We start from the raw sequence: 20,727 nt of genomic DNA, 5'->3' as shown, positions 1-20,727 counted from the left end.
TTATTGGTGTCCTTTAGTAGTGGTTTCTTTGCAGCAATTCTACCATGAAGGCCTGATTCACACAGTCTCCTCTGAACAGTTGATGTTGAGATGTGTCTGTTACTTGAACTCTATGAAACATATATTTGGCCTTCAATTTCTGAGGCTGGTAACTCTAATGAACTTGTCCTTTGCATCAGAGGTAACTCTGGGTCTTCCTTTCCTGTGGCGGTCCTCATGAGAGCCAGTTTTATCATAGCGATCGACAGTTTTTGCAACTGCACTTGAAGAACGTTTTAGAAATGTTCCGTATTGACTGACCTTCATGCCTTAAAGTAATGATAGACTGTCATTTCTCTTTGCTTATTTGAGTTTGTCTTGCCGTAATATGAACTTGGTCTTTTACCAAATAGGACTCTCTTCTGTATACCACCCCTACCTTGTCACAAAACATCTGACTGGCTCAAACACATTAAGAAGGAAATAAATTGCACAAATTAACTTTTAACAAGGCACCCCTGTTAATTGAAATGCATTCCAGGTGACTACCTCATGAAGCTGGTTGAGAGAATGCCAAGAGTGAGCAAAGCTGTAATCAAGGCAACGGGTGGCTATTTGAAGAATCTCAAATAGAAAATATATTTGGATTTGTTTAAAAAAAAAATTGATTACTACATGATTCCATATGTGTTATTTCATAGTTTTGACGTCTTCAGTGTTATTCTATAATGTAGAAAATTGTAAAAATAAAGAAAAACCCTTGAATGAGTAGGTGTTCTAAAACTTTTGACCGGTAGTGTACACACACACGAATGCACACACAAGTCCTCACCAACATGCTGTCAGGCCGATTACCTCCCTGACTGCTAAAGTGAAAGCGAATCTGAAGGCTGAAAATTACTGTGATGATACAGGTTAGGTGAGTGGCATTAACCCTTTCATGCGTGCTGCTGTCAGAAGGCAGAGTGGAGAGATACAGAATGTCAAATTTTGACTGTCCAAAAAAGCTGTGATGCTGTCAAACCAAACCATCTCACTTCAAAGGTGCTATGAGTAATAGGTCTCTTTTGAAGAATCTCTGTTATTTGGTCATTTTTTATGAAATGTTTGTGTGCAGTGATGAGTCAATGATGATGCGCTATCTATTGCCATATATTACAACAATATGCATACAACATAAGCCAATGTCCAAATCATAAAATACAAACAACAAATGTAGGCATTTGCATACTTGTTTGTGTTCTACTATGTACAAAGAGGAAGTCTAATTAAACATGATTAATTACTACGTTAGGATCATTTTCCAGTAAAGTTAAGCTAGAAGAGAATCATTTGATGCACACCCATCCGTCTGTACATATAACTGTTATTATGTCCTGCATTAGCGTTGTAATCCCAGTAATCCTTCAGCGTGAACACACCAATAACATTTTCACAGAGATAGTGATATAATGATATGACTAATCACAGTCTTCAGGTTGCCACAGTAACTCAGAGGAGGGATTAGAAAGCTTAGGGGGATTTTCAACACCATTTTGGAAATAAGTTGAACATACTGAATTTCAGTAAGGTCACGTAAAACAGCAGTAGACTTGCTTTCGCCTTGAAAACACAACAAGGAAGAAATAAAACAAGAGACAAAATGAATGTATCCACCTCCCGCCCGAGAGTCTGCGTCTAGATAACGGTCTCCTGCTGGGCATTGAAATAGAGTGCAGGGTAGCGTCTGGCTGATACAAAGGGGCCGTTCTGAACACAAGGACAGTGTTAGGATGAATCCATACAGCGTTGTAGCAGTGGTGCTGTTAGATAAAGTCACCTGGTGTTTGTTTTTTTCACCTTTATTTAACCAGGTAGTCCAGTTGAGAACAAGTTCTCATTTACAACTGCAACCTGGCCAAGATAAAGCAAAGCAGTGCGACAAAAACAACAACACAGAGTTACACATAAACAAACGTACAGTCAACAACACAATAGAAAACAAAAATAGAAAAATCGATGTACAGTGTGTGCAAATGTAGAAGAGTAGGGATGTAAAGGCAATAAATAGGCCATAGAGGTGAAATAATTACAATTTAACATTAATACTGGAGTGATAGATTTGCAGATGATGTTGTGCAAGTAGACATAATGGGGTGCAAAAGAGCAAGACGGTAAGTAATAATATGGGGATGAGGTAGTTGGGTGTGCTATTTACAGATTGGCTGTGTACAGGTACAGTGATGGGTAAGCTGTGGAGATCTTTGTGGGCTATACTCAGCCTTGTCTCAGGATGGTAAGTTGGTGGTTGAAGATATCCCTCTCGTGGTGTGGGGGCTGTGCTTTGGCAAAGTGGGTGGGGTTATATCCTTCCTGTTTGGCCCTGTCCGGGGGTGTCCTCGGATGGGGCCACAGTGTCTCCTGACCCCTCCTGTCTCAGCCTCCAGTATTTATGCTGCAGTAGTTTATGTGTCGGGGGGCTAGGGTCAGTGGCCTTTCTAGGGAGTTTTTCCTAGCCACCGTGCTTCTACACCTGCATTGCTTGCTGTTTGGGGTTTTAGGCTGGGTTTCTGTACAGCACTTTGAGATATCAGCTGATGTACGAAGGGCTATACAAAATAAATTGATTGATTGATTAAGCTGCTCTGACAGCTGATGCTTAAAGTTAGAGAGGAAGATGTAAGACTCAAGCTTCAGAGATTTTTGCAATTTGTTCCAGTCATTGGCAGCAGAGAACTGGAAGGAAAGGCGGACAAAGGAAGTGTTGGCTGTGGGGATGACCAGTGCAATATACCTGCTGGAGCGTATGCTACGAGTGGGTGTTGCTATGATGATCAGTGAGCCGAGATAAGGTGGGGCTTTACCTAGCAAAGACTTATAGATGACCTGGAGCCAGTGTGTTTGACGACGTATATGTAGTGAGGGCCAGCCAACGAGAGCATAGAGGTCGCAGTGGTGGGTAGTATATGGGGCTTTGGTGATAAAACGGATGGCACTGTGATCGACTACATCCAGATTGCTGAGTAAAGTGTTGGGGGCTACTTTGTAAATGACATCGCTGAAGTCAAGGATCGATAGGATAGTCACATATACACATATTCTAGGTCAGAACCGTCCAGAATAGTGATGCTAGTCGGACGGGAGGTTGCGGGCAGCAATCGGTTGAAGAGCATGCACTTAGTTTTACTAGCATTTAAAAGCAGTTGGAGGCCACCGAAGGAGTGCTGTATGGCGTTGGAGCTCGTTTGGAAGTTTTTTAGCACAGTGTCCAAAAAAGGGCCAGATGCAGTGGGGCATTAAAGTATTTAGTCAGCCACCAATTGTGCAAGTTCTCCCACTTAAAAAGATGAGAGAGGCCTGTCATTTTCATCATAGGTACACTTCAACTATGACAGACAAAATGTGAAAAAAATCCAGAAAATCACATTGTAGGATTTTTAATTAATTTATTTGCAAATTATGGTGGAAAACAAGTATTTGGTCAATTACAAAAGTTTATCTCAATACTTTGTTATATACCCTTTGTTGGCAATGACAGAGGTCAAAAGTTTTCTGTAAGTCTTCACAAGGTTTTCACACACTGTTGCTGGTATTTTGGCCCATTCCTCCATGCAGATCTCCTCTAGAGCAGTGATGCTTTGGGGCTGTTGCTGGGCAACACAGACTTTAAACTCCCTCCAAAGATTTTCTATGGGGTTGAGATCTGGAGACTGGCTAGGCCACTCCAGGACCTTGAAATGCTTCTTACGAAGCCACTCCTTTGTTGCCCGGGCGGTGTGTTTGGGATCATTGTCATGCTGAAAGACCCAGCCACGTTTCATCTTCAATGCCCTTGCTGATGGAAGGAGGTTTTCACTCAAAATCTCACAATACATGGCCCCATTCATTCTTTCCTTTACACGGATCAGTCGTCCTGGTCCCTTTGCAGAAGAACAGCCCCAAAGCATGATGTTTCCACCCCCAGGCTTCACAGTAGGTATGGTGTTCTTTGGATGCAACGCAGCATTCTTTGTCCTCCAAACACAACGAGTTGGGTTTTTACCAAAAAGTTATATGTTGGTTTCATCTGACCATATGACATTCTCCCAATCTTCTTCTGGATCATCCAAATGCTCTCTAGCAAACTTCAGATGGGCTTGGACATGTACTGGCTTAAGCAGGGGGACACATCTGGCACTGCAGGATTTGAGTCCCTGACCCCACTGTATATACAGAATGGTGTCGTCTGCGTAGAGGTGGATCAAAGAATCACCAGTTGCAAGAACAACATCAATGATATATACAGAGAAAAGAGTCAGCCCGAGAATTGATCCTTATGGCACCCCCATAGAGACTGCCAGAGGTCCGGACAACAGGCCCTCCGATTTAACACACTGAACTCTATCAGAGAAGCAGTTGGTGAACCAGGCGAGGCAGTCATTTGAGAAACCAAGGCTATTGAGTCTGCCGATACGATTGCGGTGATTGACAGAGTCGAAAGCCTTGGCAAGGTAGATGAAGACGGCTGCACAGTACTGTCTTTTATCGATGGCGGTTATGATATCGTTTAGGACCTTGAGAGTGGTTGAGGTGTACCCATGACCACTCCATGGAAACCATATTGCATAGTGGAGAAGGTATGGTGGGATTCGAAATGGTCTGTGATCTGTTTATTAACTTGGCTTTTGAAGATTTTTGAAAGGTTTTTGATTTTAAGATGGCGTGGGCCTGGTCAGGTCCGGTGGCTCACCCAGCTGGGACGCCACATTAATCATGATGCCATGGGTGACGCTGGGTCACTGATACAAACTCTGCTAACTGCCCCAAAATTCACATGTTTAGACATACCCTTACATAACGCACACACACATGGGACTGTACACACCTCCCTTAAACACAAACCCTGGGAGCCCATAGTGTAAGTTGCCAGAGAAGAGCCCGTCTGTGGACATAAAGGACCGGTGCTCCCTGGCAGGGTTAAGCCTAAGCTGGCCAGCCAGCTGGATGACAGCAATGATGAGTCCGGAAGGAGGCGTATCCTAAATCATTTGAGGTTCACCCTCCGGTAATGAAGGAGGGGGAGAGAGCCATCCTTCCGGTTCACTCCTCATCAGAAATAATTACCCCGTATAGGATTTGGAAGCCCCATGTAGGGTTCATACAGAGGTCCCTGTGCTGCTCCCACTGTGTTGCTTAATGTGGCCCTGACTAAAAGGTAGCTAAGGCGAGGAGAGGAGTCCATAGTTTCAACCCAGAACCCAGCAGGAGTATTTACCCTTTAGACCTGAAGAATCATTGGGATCCGGCTCACACCAGACAGGAAGCCACAGTTTATTCATCAGGCTCTGCTGAGAGACTCAATCATGTGTTTGTATTCACCGTAGTCTCTTTCACTCCCTATCTATCTTTATTTTCCCTCACCTTTACTTTCCCTCACACCAACTGTATTCTCTCTCTCTCTCACTCTACACGCACACGCACACACTCTCACACACACACACACACACACACACACACACACACACACACACACACACACACACACACACACACACACACACACACACACACACACACACACACACACACACACACACACACACACACACACACACACACACACACACACACAGACAGACAAACAGTGGATTCTCTTTATCCAGAGCTAATTTCACACCGAGCACATAACTCAAAATACCAGTGTTGATTAAAACTGATGGGCTGCTACAGGCTCTAACGGTGGGGTGGTGGAGACAGTAAATCATCTCAAATCCCTCCTCCTCCTCCCCCTCCCCCGCTTCCTTCTCTTCCAGCTTCACAGCTTTTGTCCTGATGGTTACAGTTTAAGTCTGTTCTGGTGAATCAGTAGCAATGGTATTGAAGACCTGCCCTTTATGTGGAAGTGTCATTCCAATGGAAGATGCCATGGTCCAAAAATGCATCTGAATTAGTTTCCCTAACATTCAGGACATAAACACAGTACAGTACATTCATATTTCACATACCTACTTCCCCTGTCTGATCAGGCAACATCCTGCCACTGTAGCCATGGAATGTGAGGAATCTGCAGGTGTGTCTTCAAACACTCTCTCATGACCCAGTGATTCTATTAACAACACAGTCTGTCAAGGCTGGAGTTGAACGGCCCTGCCTGTCTTGATATTCATTTTAAACACTCAGTCTTGGAGCGTCCACCCTACCTTGTCAGTTTCAGTATCTCCTTCTTGTGTGCTCTGTTTAGATTTACATCATTTCAATGATAGCATGGCCATTCTGAACATTCACTTTCTCTTCATTAGAGAGTGGCTATTCTGAACATTCACTTTCTCTTCATAAAAGAGTCGCCATTCTGAACATTCACTTTCTCTTCATGAGAATGTCGCAATTCTGAACATTCACTTTCTCTTCATTAGAGAGTGGCCATTCTGAACATTCACTTTCTCTTCATAAGACAGTGGCCATTCTGAATATTCACCTTCTCTTCATGAGAGAGCCGCCATTCTGAACATTCACTTACTCTATATAAGATCATAGCCATTCTGAACATTCACTTTCTCTTCATTAGAGAGTGGCCACTCTGAACATTCACTTTCTCTTCATAAGAGAGTCGCCATTCTGAAAATTCACTTACTCTTCATTAGATCATGGCCATTCTGAACATTCACTTTCTCTTCATTAGAGAGTGGCCATTCTGAACATTCACTTTCACTTCATTAGAGAGTGGCCATTCTGAACATTCACTTTCTCTTCATAAGAGAGTGGCCATTCTGAACATTCACTTTCTCTTCATGAGAGAGTCGCCATTCTGAAAATTCACTTACTCTTCATTAGATCATGGCCATTCTGAACATTCACTTTCTCTTCATTAGAGAGTGGCCATTCTGAACATTCACTTTCTCTTCATTAGAGAGTGGCCATTCTGAACATTCACTTTCTCTTCATTAGAGAGTGGCCATTCTGAACATTCACTTTCTCTTCATTAGAGAGTGGCCATTCTGAACATTCACTTTCTCTTCATTAGAGAGTGGCCATTCTGAACATTCACTTTCTATTCATTAGAGTGTGGCCATTCTGAACATTCACTTTCTCTTCATTAGAGCGTGGCCATTCTGAACATTCACTTTCTCTTCATTAGAGAGTGGCCATTCTGAACATTCACTTTCTCTTCATTAGAGAGTGGCCATTCTGAACATTCACTTTCTCTTCATTAGAGAGTGGCCATTCTGAACATTCACTTTCTATTCATTAGAGTGTGGCCATTCTGAACATTCACTTTCTCTTCATTAGAGCGTGGCCATTCTGAACATTCACTTTCTCTTCATTAGAGCGTGGCCATTCTGAACATTCACTTTCTCTTCATTAGAGAGTGGCCATTCTGAACATTCACTTTCTCTTCATAAGATCATGGCCATTCTGACCATTCACTTTCTCTTCATTACAGAGTGGCCATTCTGAACATTCACTTTCTATTCATTACAGAGTGGCCATTCTGAACATTCACTTACTCTTCATAAGATCATGGCCATTCTGAGCATTCACTTTCTCTTCACTAGAGAGTGGCCATTATGAACATTCACTTTCTCTTCATAAGATAGTGGCCATTCTGAACATTCACTTACTCTTCATTAGAGAGTGGCCACTCTGAACATTCACTTTCTCTTCATTAGATTATGGCCATTCTGAACATTCACTTTCACTTCATTAGATCATGGCCATTCTGAACATTCACTTTCTCTTCACTAGAGAGTGGCCATTCTGAACATTCACTTTCTCTTCATTAGAGAGTGACCATTCTGAACATTCACTTTCTCTTCATTAGAGAGTGGCCAATCTTTACATTCACTTTCTCTTCATTAGAGAGTGACCATTCTGAACATTCACTTTCTCTTCCTTAGATAGTGGCCATTCTGAACATTAACTTACTCTTCATTAGAGAGTGGCCATTATGAACATTCACTTTCTCTTCATTAGAGAGTGACCATTCTGTACATTCACTTTCTCTTCATTAGAGAGTGGCCATTCTGAACATTAACTTACTCTTCATTAGAGAGTGGCCAATCTTTACATTCACTTTGTCTTCATTAGAGAGTGGCCATTCTGAACATTCACTTTCTCTTCATTAGATAGTGGCCATTCTGAACATTAACTTACTCTTCATTAGAGAGTGGCCATTATGAACATTCACTTTCTCTTCATTAGAGAGTGACCATTCTGAACATTCACTTTCTCTTCATTAGAGAGTGGCCATTCTGAACATTAACTTACTCTTCATTAGAGAGTGGCCATTCTGAACATTCACTTTCTCTTCATTAGAGAGTGACCATTCTGAACATTCACTTTCTCTTCATTAGAGCATGGCCACTCTGAACATTCACTTTGTCTTCATTAGAGAGTGGCCATTCTGAACATTCATAATCTCTTCATTAGAGCGTGGCCATTCTGAACATTCACTTTCTCTTCATTGTAGCATGGCCATTCTGAACATTCACTTTCTCTTCATAAGATCATGGCCATTCTGAACATTCACTTTCTCTTCACTAGAGAGTGGCCATTCTGAACATTCACTTTCTCTTCATAAGATAGTGCCCATTCTGAAAATTCATTTTCTCTTCATTACAGAGTGGCCATTCTGAACATTCACTTACTCTTCATAAGATCATGGCCATTCTGAACGTTCACTTTCTCTTCATTAGATCATGGCTATTCTGAACATTCACTTTCTCTTCATTAGATCATGGCCATTCTGAACATTCATTTTCTCTTCACTAGAGAGTGGCCATTCTGAACATTCACTTTCTCTTCATAAGATAGTGCCCATTCTGAACATTCATTTTCTCTTCATTACAGAGTGGCCATTCTGAACATTCACTTACTCTTCAAAAGATCTTGGCCATTCTGAACATTCACTTTCTCTTCACTAGAGAGTGACCATTCTGAACATTCACTTTCTCTTCATTCGAGAGTGGCCATTCTGAACATTCACTTTCTCTTCATTAGAGAGTGGCCATTCTGAACATTAACTTACTCTTCATTAGAGAGTGGCCATTCGGAACGTTCACTTTCTCTTCATTAGAGCGTGGCCACTCTGAACATTCACTTTCTCTTCATTAGAGCGTGGTCATTCTGAACATTCATAATCTCTTCATTAGAGCGTGGCCATTCTGAACATTCACTTTCTCTTCATTAGAACATTCAATTTCTCTTTATTAGGCCATTCACTTTCTCTTCATTAGAGCGTGGCCATCTGAACATTCACTTTCTCTTCATTAGAGCGTGGCCATTCTGAACATTCACTTTCTCTTCATTAGAGAGTGGCCATTCTGAACATTCACTTTCTCTTCATTAGAGAGTGGCCATTCTGAACATTCACTTTCTCTTCATTAGAGTGTGGCCATTCTGAACATTCACTTTCTCTTCATTAGAGAGTGGCCACTCTGAACATTCACTTTCTCTTCATTAGAGCGTGGCCATTCTGAACATTCACTTTCTCTTCATTAGAGCGTGGCCACTCTGAACATTCACTTTCTCTTCATTAGAGCGTGGCCATTCTGAACATTCACTTTCTCTTCATTAGAGCGTGGCCATTCTGAACATTCACTTTCTCTTCATTAGAGCGTGGCCATTCTGAACATTCACTTTCTCTTCATTAGAGCGTGGCCATTCTGAACATTCACTTTCTCTTCATTAGAGCGTGGCCATTCTGAACATTCACTTTCTCTTCATTAGAGCGTGGCCATTCTGAACATTCACTTTCTCTTCATTAGAGAGTGGCCATTCTGAACATTCACTTTCTCTTCATTAGAGAGTGGCCATTCTGAACATTCACTTTCTCTTCATTAGAGAGTGGCCATTCTGAACATTCACTTTCTCTTCATTAGAGAGTGGCCATTCTGAACATTCACTTTCTCTTCATTAGAGAGTGGCCATTCTGAACATTCACTTTCTCTTCATTAGAGAGTGGCCACTCTGAACATTCACCATTCTGAACATTCACTTTCTCTTCATTAGAGAGTGGCCATTCTGAACATTCACTTTCTCTTCATTAGAGAGTGGCCATTCTGAACATTCACTTTCTCTTCATTAGAGCGTGGCCATTCTGAACATTCACTTTCTCTTCATTAGAGAGTGGCCATTCTGAACATTCACTTTCTCTTCATTAGAGAGTGGCCATTCTGAACATTCACTTTCTCTTCATTAGAGAGTGGCCATTCTGAACATTCACTTTCTCTTCATTAGAGTGTGGCCATTCTGAACATTCACTTTCTCTTCATTAGAGAGTGGCCACTCTGAACATTCACTTTCTCTTCATTAGAGCGTGGCCATTCTGAACATTCACTTTCTCTTCATTAGAGAGTGGCCATTCTGAACATTCACTTTCTCTTCATTAGAGAGTGGCCACTCTGAACATTCACTTTCTCTTCATTAGAGCGTGGCCATTCTGAACATTCACTTTCTCTTCATTAGAGCATGGCCATTCTGAACATTCACTTTCTCTTCATTAGAGCGTGGCCATTCTGAACATTCATAATCTCTTCGTGCCTTTCCTTTAAACATCCTTTCAGCTCTGGGAAATGTAAAACGGACTTTTTCCTTTTTTTCCCCTTAAAGTTCAGGAAAGAGCACATTTGATATTGTCCTTTGATGGCGACCCTGGCTCTTATCACTGAAACGTTGGCCTAACCCTGGCTTGACTGTGCCAATTCACTGTACCGAAAGGCACACAAACATCATTGTACTAATGTGCCACGGTAATCATGTCCATTCAATTCTATACAGCTGTCTTTGAAAATATTATATATATTTTGCACTGTATAGTGTTACTATTTTACATGGCTTTCATAATAAAATAGCTTTTTTTCCATTATATAGGCCTGAGTGTATCGTAGTAAATGAGGACTGAATCCTTCCCAGGGACACAACATCCCTTTGGTACATCTAAAGGATGTTGTTGACATATCTACTCTAAAACACTGGCCTCTTTCCCCTGACACAGTTCCATGTAGGCTCCTGAGACACAGCTGTGGTAGCTGCACACACACACATGTTTACGCACACATGCACACACCTCTCTAGTGTAAGGGCAGTCAATGCTTCAGATGTGTAATACCTCAGAGGCTTCATTAGGCCCTCGCATCGAACCACGGTAGCTATAGACAGACAGAGAAACAGACAGACGGACGGACGGACACAGACGAGACACACGGTACCGTTCCATGCAAGGAGTAAAAACAACAATTTACCAAGTGCTTTAAACAGAGCTGTGTGTGGGAGGTAATCATCCCAGGAGGCAGCCTGAAGTTCTGGAGAGAGAGTGTAGACCAATGGGACTGTGCTTATTCAGCGTGCCCTGTGTACAGTGAGGAGTTTCCCTCAGCTTAAACAGCTTAAACCTGCCATCAGCAGCTTTTGAATATGCTTTTTGATAACATCAACTTGCCGTTAGAGGACAGGAAGGTAAAATACACAGGACTCTACTGGAAATACCACAACCATGAATGCACAGTGGTTCTCAAGGCCTAGGTGTACTGTAAAGCAGGCAGATACACCACAATGTGTTTCATGTGAAGCCTCCAGTTTCCATTTCCTCCTTACGGCTGGTTGTTCAGTGTGTAAATCGTCAATGACTCAGTCATTTCCTCCTTTACGGCTGGTTGTTCAGTGTGTAAATCGTCTGACTCAGTCATTTCCTCCTTTACGGCTGGTTGTTCAGTGTGTAAATCGTCCGACTCATTCATTTCCTCCTTTACGGCTGGTTGTTCAGTGTGTAAATCGTCTGACTCAGTCATTTCCTCCTTTACGGCTGGTTGTTCAGTGTGTAAATCGTCAATGACTCAGTCATTTCCTCCTTTACGGCTGGTTGTTCAGTGTGTAAATCGTCCGACTCATTAATTTCCTCCTTTACGGCTGGTTGTTCAGTGTGTAAATCGTCTGACTCAGTCATTTCCTCCTTTACGGCTGGTTGTTCAGTGTGTAAATCGTCTGACTCAGTCATTTCCTCCTTTACGGCTGGTTGTTCAGTGTGTAAATCGTCTGACTCAGTCATTTCCTCCTTTACGGCTGGTTGTTCAGTGTGTAAATCGTCTGACTCAGTCATTTCCTCCTTTACGGCTGGTTGTTCAGTGTGTAAATCGTCTGACTCAGTCATTTCCTCCTTTACGGCTGGTTGTTCAGTGTGTAAATCGTCTGACTCAGTCATTTCCTCCTTTACGGCTGGTTGTTCAGTGTGTAAATCGTCCGACTCAGTCATTTCCTCCTTTACGGCTGGTTGTTCAGTGTGTAAATCGTCTGACTCAGTCATTTCCTCCTTTACGGCTGGTTGTTCAGTGTGTAAATCGTCAATGACTCAGTCATTTCCTAAACCACTCCAGCACTGGAATGGAATTTTGCCTTTGACAACCCTCTGTTAGGCAAAGCCGTTTCATGATCGAAAACAAAATGCATTTTTCAGCACAGAACTACTTAATAGTAGTGGTAAAGAGGTGGTTTCACATCTCTTCAGAAGCCTGTCAGATGTTGCGGTGAAATATGACACCATCATTTTGTTTCTCATTTGGCTCTCCCTTGGCTGTGGCTGCAGTGGCAATGCAGGGCCTGTCACTCAGAGGCCAGCGCCTGCCTACGTGGCCCGCGACGCCCCTCTCCAAATATCACCTGTCACCGACAGCCCCCTCTCTAAACACACAAGCTCCACCGAGGCAGAAAAACATACTCTACCACTGCAGAAAAAGAGCCCTTTTCGGGAGATGTATTCATTTCCGAGCGTGATCTTGGCAAGTGCCTCCCTCGTTTAAAGATCACAAGTGGCCCAAGAGTGGAAAGTTATTAGCGCCCCTGGGCTTGTGCTTACAGGTTAATGCACTACATTCATGGCTGTGAAATCCCATATATCTGAGGAAATAGGCCTTTTTCAGGCCTAATCGCTTCCTGAGAATGTTTATATGGGTGCATTTTCCCACCTCAGGTACAGCTCCATACAGTGCAGAGCAGAGATCAGCTTGTACATTGCCTGGTTGTTTAGGAGCTCTGAGAGCCACGGGAAGGGGGGGATGCTGAGTGGCAGATGAGTTCTGACAGCTCCTTTGACAACGTGCTCAACCCAAGAGCCGTCTGAAAGGCTGCTGTAGCCTCTCTCCCGCCTCACACACCCATTTCCTCCTTCATGTCACAATAGCACAGGGAAGATTGCTGCTGCTGCTTTCTGCCTTACCAGATTTACCCCAGTGAGCAGGTGCTGGGAATCCCATCCAATCACAGTCAATATTTTTTTAAACAGATTGTTCTTTAAGCAGCACAACTGGGGCCTCTCAGTTCCATCAGCCAATGACCCAATGAGGCACTGTAACGTAATCAAGCAATCCCAGCTTATCCAGGGGAGCCATTTCAGAGAGGGATGCCGTTGGACAGACTACACACCGTGTGTCAATCCCCCATGATGCACTGCTCCAAGAGCAGGAGACACCACAGGGCTCCAATAGAAACTAGATAGATAGGTATCTAGGGCATATAGATAGTGATAATATCCATAGTGAGGGATTTGAGAGGCTTAACAACCCCTGCATTGTTTCACTGGTCACCATCCTCACAGGAATAACAACGAGCTGAAACATCAGGAGGAATAGTAGTGAAAGTCAATTCTACTGTGGTTGTTTAAATATTGGAAACATTTCCAAGTCACTGGGCAAATGAAGGTCAGAGGGGATATTAAATAATGTGTCTGTCTGTCTGGTCCTGAAGCAGCAGCAGGGTCAGGGCCAGTTCATCTCCATTGCTCTCGTCTGTCTCAGGCCTTAACTACAAGTGACTACAGGGAGATGAAATAGTCTCAGTCAAGCATTGCATGCTGCAGAGGAGAGCTCCTATGGACCTGATGCTGGCTCATACCAACCCAGCTCTGACCAGCACTAACACTGGAGCTGTGTCCTACAGACAACCTACTATAAGGACCACAGCCTGGTCTGGAGGGATAAACACAAATGCTGAATGGAGAGTTCACACCACATTCTGTAGGCAAATCTTTGACGACACACACAGAGGTGAGATGAGATGCAGTGGGGTATAGAAATGTAATGCAAATGTCCATCTGCTGGTGTTTCAAGTGCACGAGTACAGTGAAATGCCTTTTTGGTTTGCTCTTTCCCAACAACGCAGTAATCAATATCAGTAGTACTATAAAAATATATATATTTTTAAAGTAAAGTAGAACAAACAAAAACACAGGAGAAATAGAAATAAGAATAACATGAGAAAGTCAGGGTCAGTTCCAGGGTCAGTGCCAAAACCATATTGACAATATTTTGTGTGACTGAAGAGGAGTGAGCTACTGTGATATCTCTGAAGAGATGCAGGTACTGTATGATGTGTCACAGAGGATGTTTCCTCCATATCAAAGCCCTCACGCTGGGGAAAAACTGGTTGAGTCAACGTTGTTTCCATGTCTTTCAGCCAAACAAAATCAATGTGATGACGCTGAATCAACATGGAAAACTGATTGGATTTGCAAAAAGTCATCAACATCAGGGCATTTCATTATACATTTTTTTTAACCTAAATCCAATGACAAGGTGAAATGTTTTGTCGATTTCATGTTGAATTCATGTTACTTGACAACTCAACCAAATGTAAATCAAAATGACATGTTGAACTGATTGATGTCTATGCCCTGTGGGTTGAGAGCAAACCACTTTAGAACCTAATAAAGGCAAATCCAGGATTTTAAGTGTCTTTCATGTTGTAATACTGCAATATCAAAACCATCAAAACAGTAGGATTTAAGGATTTCGTAGATATAGAAAACGCATTTAATAACGGCATGATCTGGGAAAGTACATTGCTGTTTTCATCTAAAGCATTTTGGCAAACAAACAATAACAAAAAAAATCCCGAACAAAGATTTCCACCAGTGCATCGTATATTTACTGGTTGAGAAGAGGGATCTAAATGTGTCTGTTTGTGTTCAATGGAACAGGAAGCTTGGCAATACACTAATGGACATCAGCACTGTTTTTATTTGGTACGCCTCAAAAACTTAAATCTTGTTATTAAATGTAAGCGCTTGGGCAGGTATGCTAAATGAACTAATATGGAGTCCTGGATGCAGCCATTACGGACAGTCACGCAATATAGTTTTTTTCTGCCATTTACAAAATCTCAATGCACAACGAAATGTCAGCTATGATATTAGATTACCGGAGCACCAGAACAAATTTCCTGTCACTAACCAAGGCATCCTTTTTTTCATTCTTTTATCTTTGCATTTCTTCTCTCATCTGCTTTCTCTCAGGGGAATGTGGTGAGAAGAAGACCTAGTGGTCCACTGAGGAACAGAGAGATGGCACAAACCACATGGTTTCAGAGTGTTGTGTCCTCCTGTTCACCTACACTATTAGAGTTCCAGTCCCTGTCCTAAGGGAGCAGTACCACAGTGGAGATATTCAGCTACTCTTAGAGAACAGACAATGGAAAATGTTTCTGACAGAGATCTCAGGTTCAAATGATGCCCCTGCAGGCCCATCAGCTCAGAGGCAATGAGCAGGTTAAGACTCTCAGTAAGTAAGTAAGGGATCACAAGATGTAAACAGATCTTCATCCACTCCTGGAGGACAACGGAGGACTATTTTATAGAAAATACCTGTGAGAAGGGCCTATCTAAGGTTCTGAGGCGCCAGGGTCCCTACCTCCCTGCTCCCCCCCTGTGACCCTGTACTCCCCCTTCCCATCCCCCTGCAGCCCCTTCAGCTCAGAGGCAGTGAGCAGGTTAAGAGTCCAGAGTCCTGCTCCTGGTACAACAGTAGCTGGCTCCCACCCAGTAGGACATGGGAACCAGGGCAGAGGAGGACATAAAGGGCCGATTGTGGCGGCCCACTGACTTGGAAAGAAACTGCAGGCCGGGGCTGATGAAACCAAACCCCGGCACAGCTACAGCCCAGCACCGGACCCCAACCCACCACAGCACAGAACACAGTGCAGGCCAGGAGTAACAAAGTGTCCAGGAGTTGATTCAGCTTAGTCAAATAAGGGCACCTTGTTTTGAGACGCATTTCAAGTAGATTTCAGTAAACCAATGACTAAAAATAAACCATCCAAGATAATTAGGCCCTTCACTGTGGTTAGGCCCTTCACTGTGGTTGGGCCCTTGACTGTGGTTAGGCCCTTCACTGAGGTTAGGCCCTTCACTGTGGTTGGGCCCTTGACTGTGGTTAAGCCCTTCACTGAGGTTAGGCCCTTCACTGAGGTTAGGCCGTTCACTCTGGTTAAGCCTTTCACTGTGGTTAAGCCCTTCACTCTGGTTAGTCCCTTCACTCTGGTTAGGCCCTTCACTGTGGTTAGTCCCTTCACTCTGGTTAGTCCCTTCACTCTGGTTAGTCCCTTGACCGTGGTTAGGCTCTTCACTGTAGTTAAACCCTTCACTGTGGTTAGTCCCTTGACTGTGGTTAGGCCCTTCACTGTGGTTAAGCCCTTCACTGTGGTTAAGCCTTTCACTCTGGTTAGGCCCTTCACTGTGGTTAGGCCCTTCACTGTGGTTAAGCCCTTCACTGTGGTTAAGCCCTTCACTGTGGTTAGGCCTTTCACTGTGGTTAGGCCCTTCACTGTGGTTAGTCCCTTCACTGTGGTTAAGCCCTTCACTGTGGTTAAGCCCTTCACTGTGGTTAAGCCCTTCACTGTGGTTAAGCCCTTCACTCTGGTTAGGCCCTTCACTGTGGTTAGGCCCTTGACTGTGGTTAGGCCCTTCACCATGGTTAGGCCCTTGACTGTGGTTAGGCCCTTCACTGTGGTTAAGCCCTTGACTGTGGTTAGGCCCTTCACTGTGATTAAGCCCTTCACTGTGGTTAGGCCCTTCACTGTGATTAAGCCCTTCACTGTGGTTAGACCCTTGACTGTGGTTAAGCCCTTCACTGTGGTTAGGCCCTTCACTGTGGTTAAGCCCTTCACTGTGGTTAGGCCCTTCACTGTGGTTAGGCCCTTCACTGTGGTTAGGCCCTTCACTGTGGTTAGGCCCTTCACTGTGGTTAAGCCCTTCACTGTGGTTAGGCCCTTCACTCTGGTTAGGCCCTTGACTGTGGTTAAGCCCTTCACTGTGGTTAGGCCCTTGACTGTGGTTAAGCCCTTCACTGTGGTTAGGCCCTTCACTGTGGTTAAGCCCTTCACTGTGGTTAGGCCCTTCACTGTGGTTAGGCCCTTCACTATGGTTAAGCCCTTCACTGTGGTTAGGCCCTTCACTGTGGTTAGGCCCTTCACTGTGGTTAAGCCCTTCACTGTGGTTAGGCCCTTCACTGTGGTTAAGCCGTTCACTGTGGTTAGGCCCTTCACTGTGGTTAAGCCCTTCACTGTGGTTAGGCCCTTGACTGTGGTTAAGCCCTTCACTGTGGTTAGGCCCTTCACTGTGGTTAAGCCCTTCACTGTGGTTAGGCCCTTCACTGTGGTTAGGCCCTTCACTGTGGTTAGGGCCTTTGCTGTGGTTAAGCCCTTCACTGTGGTTAAGCCCTTCGCTGTGGATAGGCCCTTCACTGTGGTTAGGCCCTTCGCTGTGGATAGGCTCTTCACTGTGGTTAGGCCCTTCACTGTGGTTAGGCTCTTCACTGTGGTTAGGCCCTTCACTGTGGTTAGTCCCTTCACTGTGGTTAAGCCCTTCGCTGTGGATAGGCCCTTCACTGTGGTTAGGCCCTTCGCTGTGGATAGGCTCTTCACTGTGGTTAGGCCCTTCACTGTGGTTAGTCCCTTCACTGTGGTTAAGCCCTTCGCTGTGGATAGGCCCTTCACTGTGGTTAGGCCCTTCGCTGTGGATAGGCTCTTCACTGTGGTTAGGCCCTTCACTGTGGTTAGGCTCTTCACTGTGGATAGGCCCTTCACTGTGGTTAAGCCCTTCGCTGTGGTTAGGCCTTCACTGTGGATAGGCCCTTCACTGTGGATAGGCCCTTCACTGTGGTTAGGGCCTTCGCTGTGGTTAGGCTCTTCACTGTGGATAGGCCCTTCACTGTGGTTAGGCCCTTCGCTGTGGTTAGGCCTTCACTGTGGATAGGCCCTTCACTGTGGATAGGCCCTTCACTGTGGATAGGCCCTTCACTGTGGTTAAGCCCTCTTTTCTGGCCTGGTCTCTAGTTCTACTGTTATGTCAGGCTTTAATTCAATATGAGGGTTACCACTGGCCCCCTTTTGTAATCAAGTTCATCTACCAGTTTGTTGTTTCTTGAGGGTAAGTGTTCTTTACCAGCTGTATGCCATGTAAGAACAATTACAAATCTGACGATGCAGAGCTCTCAAGTAATGGTACTCAAGCAGGACCCAAGTGTTTATTTGGCACATATTCACCCCTGCACTCGTTTCCACAGGATACAGAAATGCCTGTTACTGGGCCTTAGGTGAACCTAATTCATCAGTCCCACATGAAGACACAGTACAGTAAACAGACAAGACAGCAGAAATGTGCTGCCTCAGAAGAACTCAGAGGAGCGATCTTGTCGTTGTCAGTCACGCTGGTATTGGGATGCATGAGAATCAGTCATTACACACCAATACTGTCCTTCAGGCCCATTCATCTGGCTGTCATCGGCACATTACCCGGACGTATTCAGTGTACTGTGGATAACTCAGTAATACTCCGTAGGGCTGGCGGGCCTCTCTGAAGTTGTGCTGGGGGTTTAGATATGAGCACTTTTACTAATGATGACAAGTGGGAGAGTGGGAGAGAGTGATGTGATTTGGAGCTGCCAGTTCCCTTCCTCTCCCTGTATCCTACTCTATCCGAGGAGAGGAGAGGAAACAGGGAACATACAGAATAGAGAGAGATATTGCAGTAACCCTGGTGTGACCACACCACCTGTTTCTCCCCCTGATCCCCACAACAACCGCCACCCCCGCTGCCTGCCTGCCCACATCCTGCTAATTGGCTTATGTCACCTAGACCTGAACACACACTTGGCCCACACACACACACACACACACACACACACACACACACACACACACACACACACACACACACACACACACACACACACACACACACACACACACACACACACACACACACACACACACACACACACACACACACACACAGCCACACCTAAAGAGAATTCCCAGGTAGCTATCCTAGCAATGTGTTTACCTGAGCACCGAGCTGCAATGTTATAGAGGAGAATCTCTCTCTCTCCCCCTCTATCTCTCTCTCTCTCTCTCTCTCTCTCTCTCTCTCTCTCCTCACTACAGAATTCTAAACATGTACATCCCAGACATCTGAATGACAAGCCCTGCTGCCACTGTGGTGACCACAACCCCCATCCTTCCCCCCTTCTCAATCTTTCTGTGGAGGAGAAACGAAATGAATTGGTTTTCCCTCTCCGGGCGACTTCTCAGAGAAACGGCGTGTGTGGCGATAATGGCAGGTTGCATTGGGCAGCCAGGTTATTTAATAAATGGAGGGATATATGTGACAGAGATGATGCAGAGGGACATACACAGACACCACCAGACAGGCAGGCAGGAGAGACAAGCCACTTCCTGCCCCCCTCCCCTTCTTAAAAACCTAGACTAACTACTCTGATTTCCTCCCTGTCTGTGACACACACACACAGAGCGACTCCCTCAATCAGACTGATTTGTTTGTCTCACAAGTGTTTCAGGATTCCTTAAGGAGGGGAAAAAACTTTGTATAATCAAGTCATTCAATCAAGTCATTCAATCAAGTTGAAATTTGTGTTGAGCCCTTTTCAGTCTCGATGATTACAACCAAGCCCGCTCTGAATATTTACTTGCTGCTCCGCGCTGCTGGGCTCAGCTATGACTTTACTTTCACAGAGTACCAGACTACTGAGAAATACAGAGATTATACCATGCACACACTAGATGAGATGTTCAGTACATGCTCAAATGACAATTATTGAGGTCAAGTACAGAGCTGATATTGTAGAGGGAGCATCCTCAGTTTTACACAAGATGACCTTGAGCTGAAATCTAATATGGCACAGGACTGGGGACAGGGACAAGGGCTGGGACAGGGACAGTGACTGGGACAGGGACAAGGTCTGGGACAGGTGCTGGGGCAGGGACTGGAACAGGGGCTGAACATCCTCCAACCCACAATAACATGGCTCTCTTGCCGCCAAACCATAAAAGGGAGGAACCCAAAATGATTCTCCTTACCTTCCCAAACTGTTCAAAATACAGCTTCACATCTTCCACCACTGTGTTGGCTGACAATCCGCCCACGAATATTTTCTTTGTTCTTGTGACCATCTGAAGAGAGGAAAGAGATGGGTGATCAGGCTTCAAACGCATCACAACACCTTTAATGTGAGTCCAAACATAGAATCCCCTGTAGACTGGCCTCTCGATAAGGGATGAAAGGGAAAGGGAAAGAGAGAGAGAGAGAGAGAGAGAGAGAGAGAGAGAGAGAGAGAGAGAGAGAGAGAGAACAGAAAGAGAGACAAGGGGTCTCTATATTGTAATGGTGAGATAGAATTTTGGGGAAAGCATTGTTTATGAGAGGATCCTTTTCCCTAGGCTGTTGTGACAGGATAGATAATACTTCTACAGCAAGATCTTTAAGCAACAGCAAATGTTGATACACGCTCTGAAGACACCCTAAATAGCAGGGCTGCAGCCTATGCTGAGAATCTGTCAAAGGTGAACTGTTATTATTGTACATCGAACAATGTCATTTCAGATTTACGTTACTTCAACGGCCACCGCTATCTCTAATCATATCATGGTTCATTTCTAAAAGTCTTTACAGAGTGTGGCACATTTCAAGCCTCCATTCCGTCGTTTTGCTTGTATCTGATCCTCAACACA

General features: G+C 44.3%; 1 protein-coding gene across 12 annotated transcripts in view; it reads right to left on the bottom strand.

Moving 5' to 3' along the window:
• Positions 1–20,727, bottom strand: part of LOC135548393 (RNA-binding protein Musashi homolog 2) — a 399,534-nt gene that overhangs the window by 262,260 nt on the left and 116,547 nt on the right. For all 12 annotated transcript variants that reach the window (XR_010456818.1, XR_010456817.1, XR_010456819.1 and 9 more), the window contains exon 6: positions 20,077–20,169. Coding sequence is in view for 9 of the 12 variants with exons in the window: in XM_064977945.1 (XP_064834017.1) it covers positions 20,077–20,169 (93 nt within the window). In the remaining 3 variants the exon portion in view is untranslated. The remainder of the gene's footprint in view (positions 1–20,076; positions 20,170–20,727) is intronic.

The sequence above is a fragment of the Oncorhynchus masou genome, chromosome 11, assembly GCF_036934945.1.
Source record: "Oncorhynchus masou masou isolate Uvic2021 chromosome 11, UVic_Omas_1.1, whole genome shotgun sequence".
NCBI classification, from domain to species: Eukaryota; Metazoa; Chordata; class Actinopteri; order Salmoniformes; family Salmonidae; genus Oncorhynchus; species Oncorhynchus masou.
Note: the sequence above shows the minus strand (reverse complement) of the source record. Positions and strands in the feature narration are given on the sequence as shown.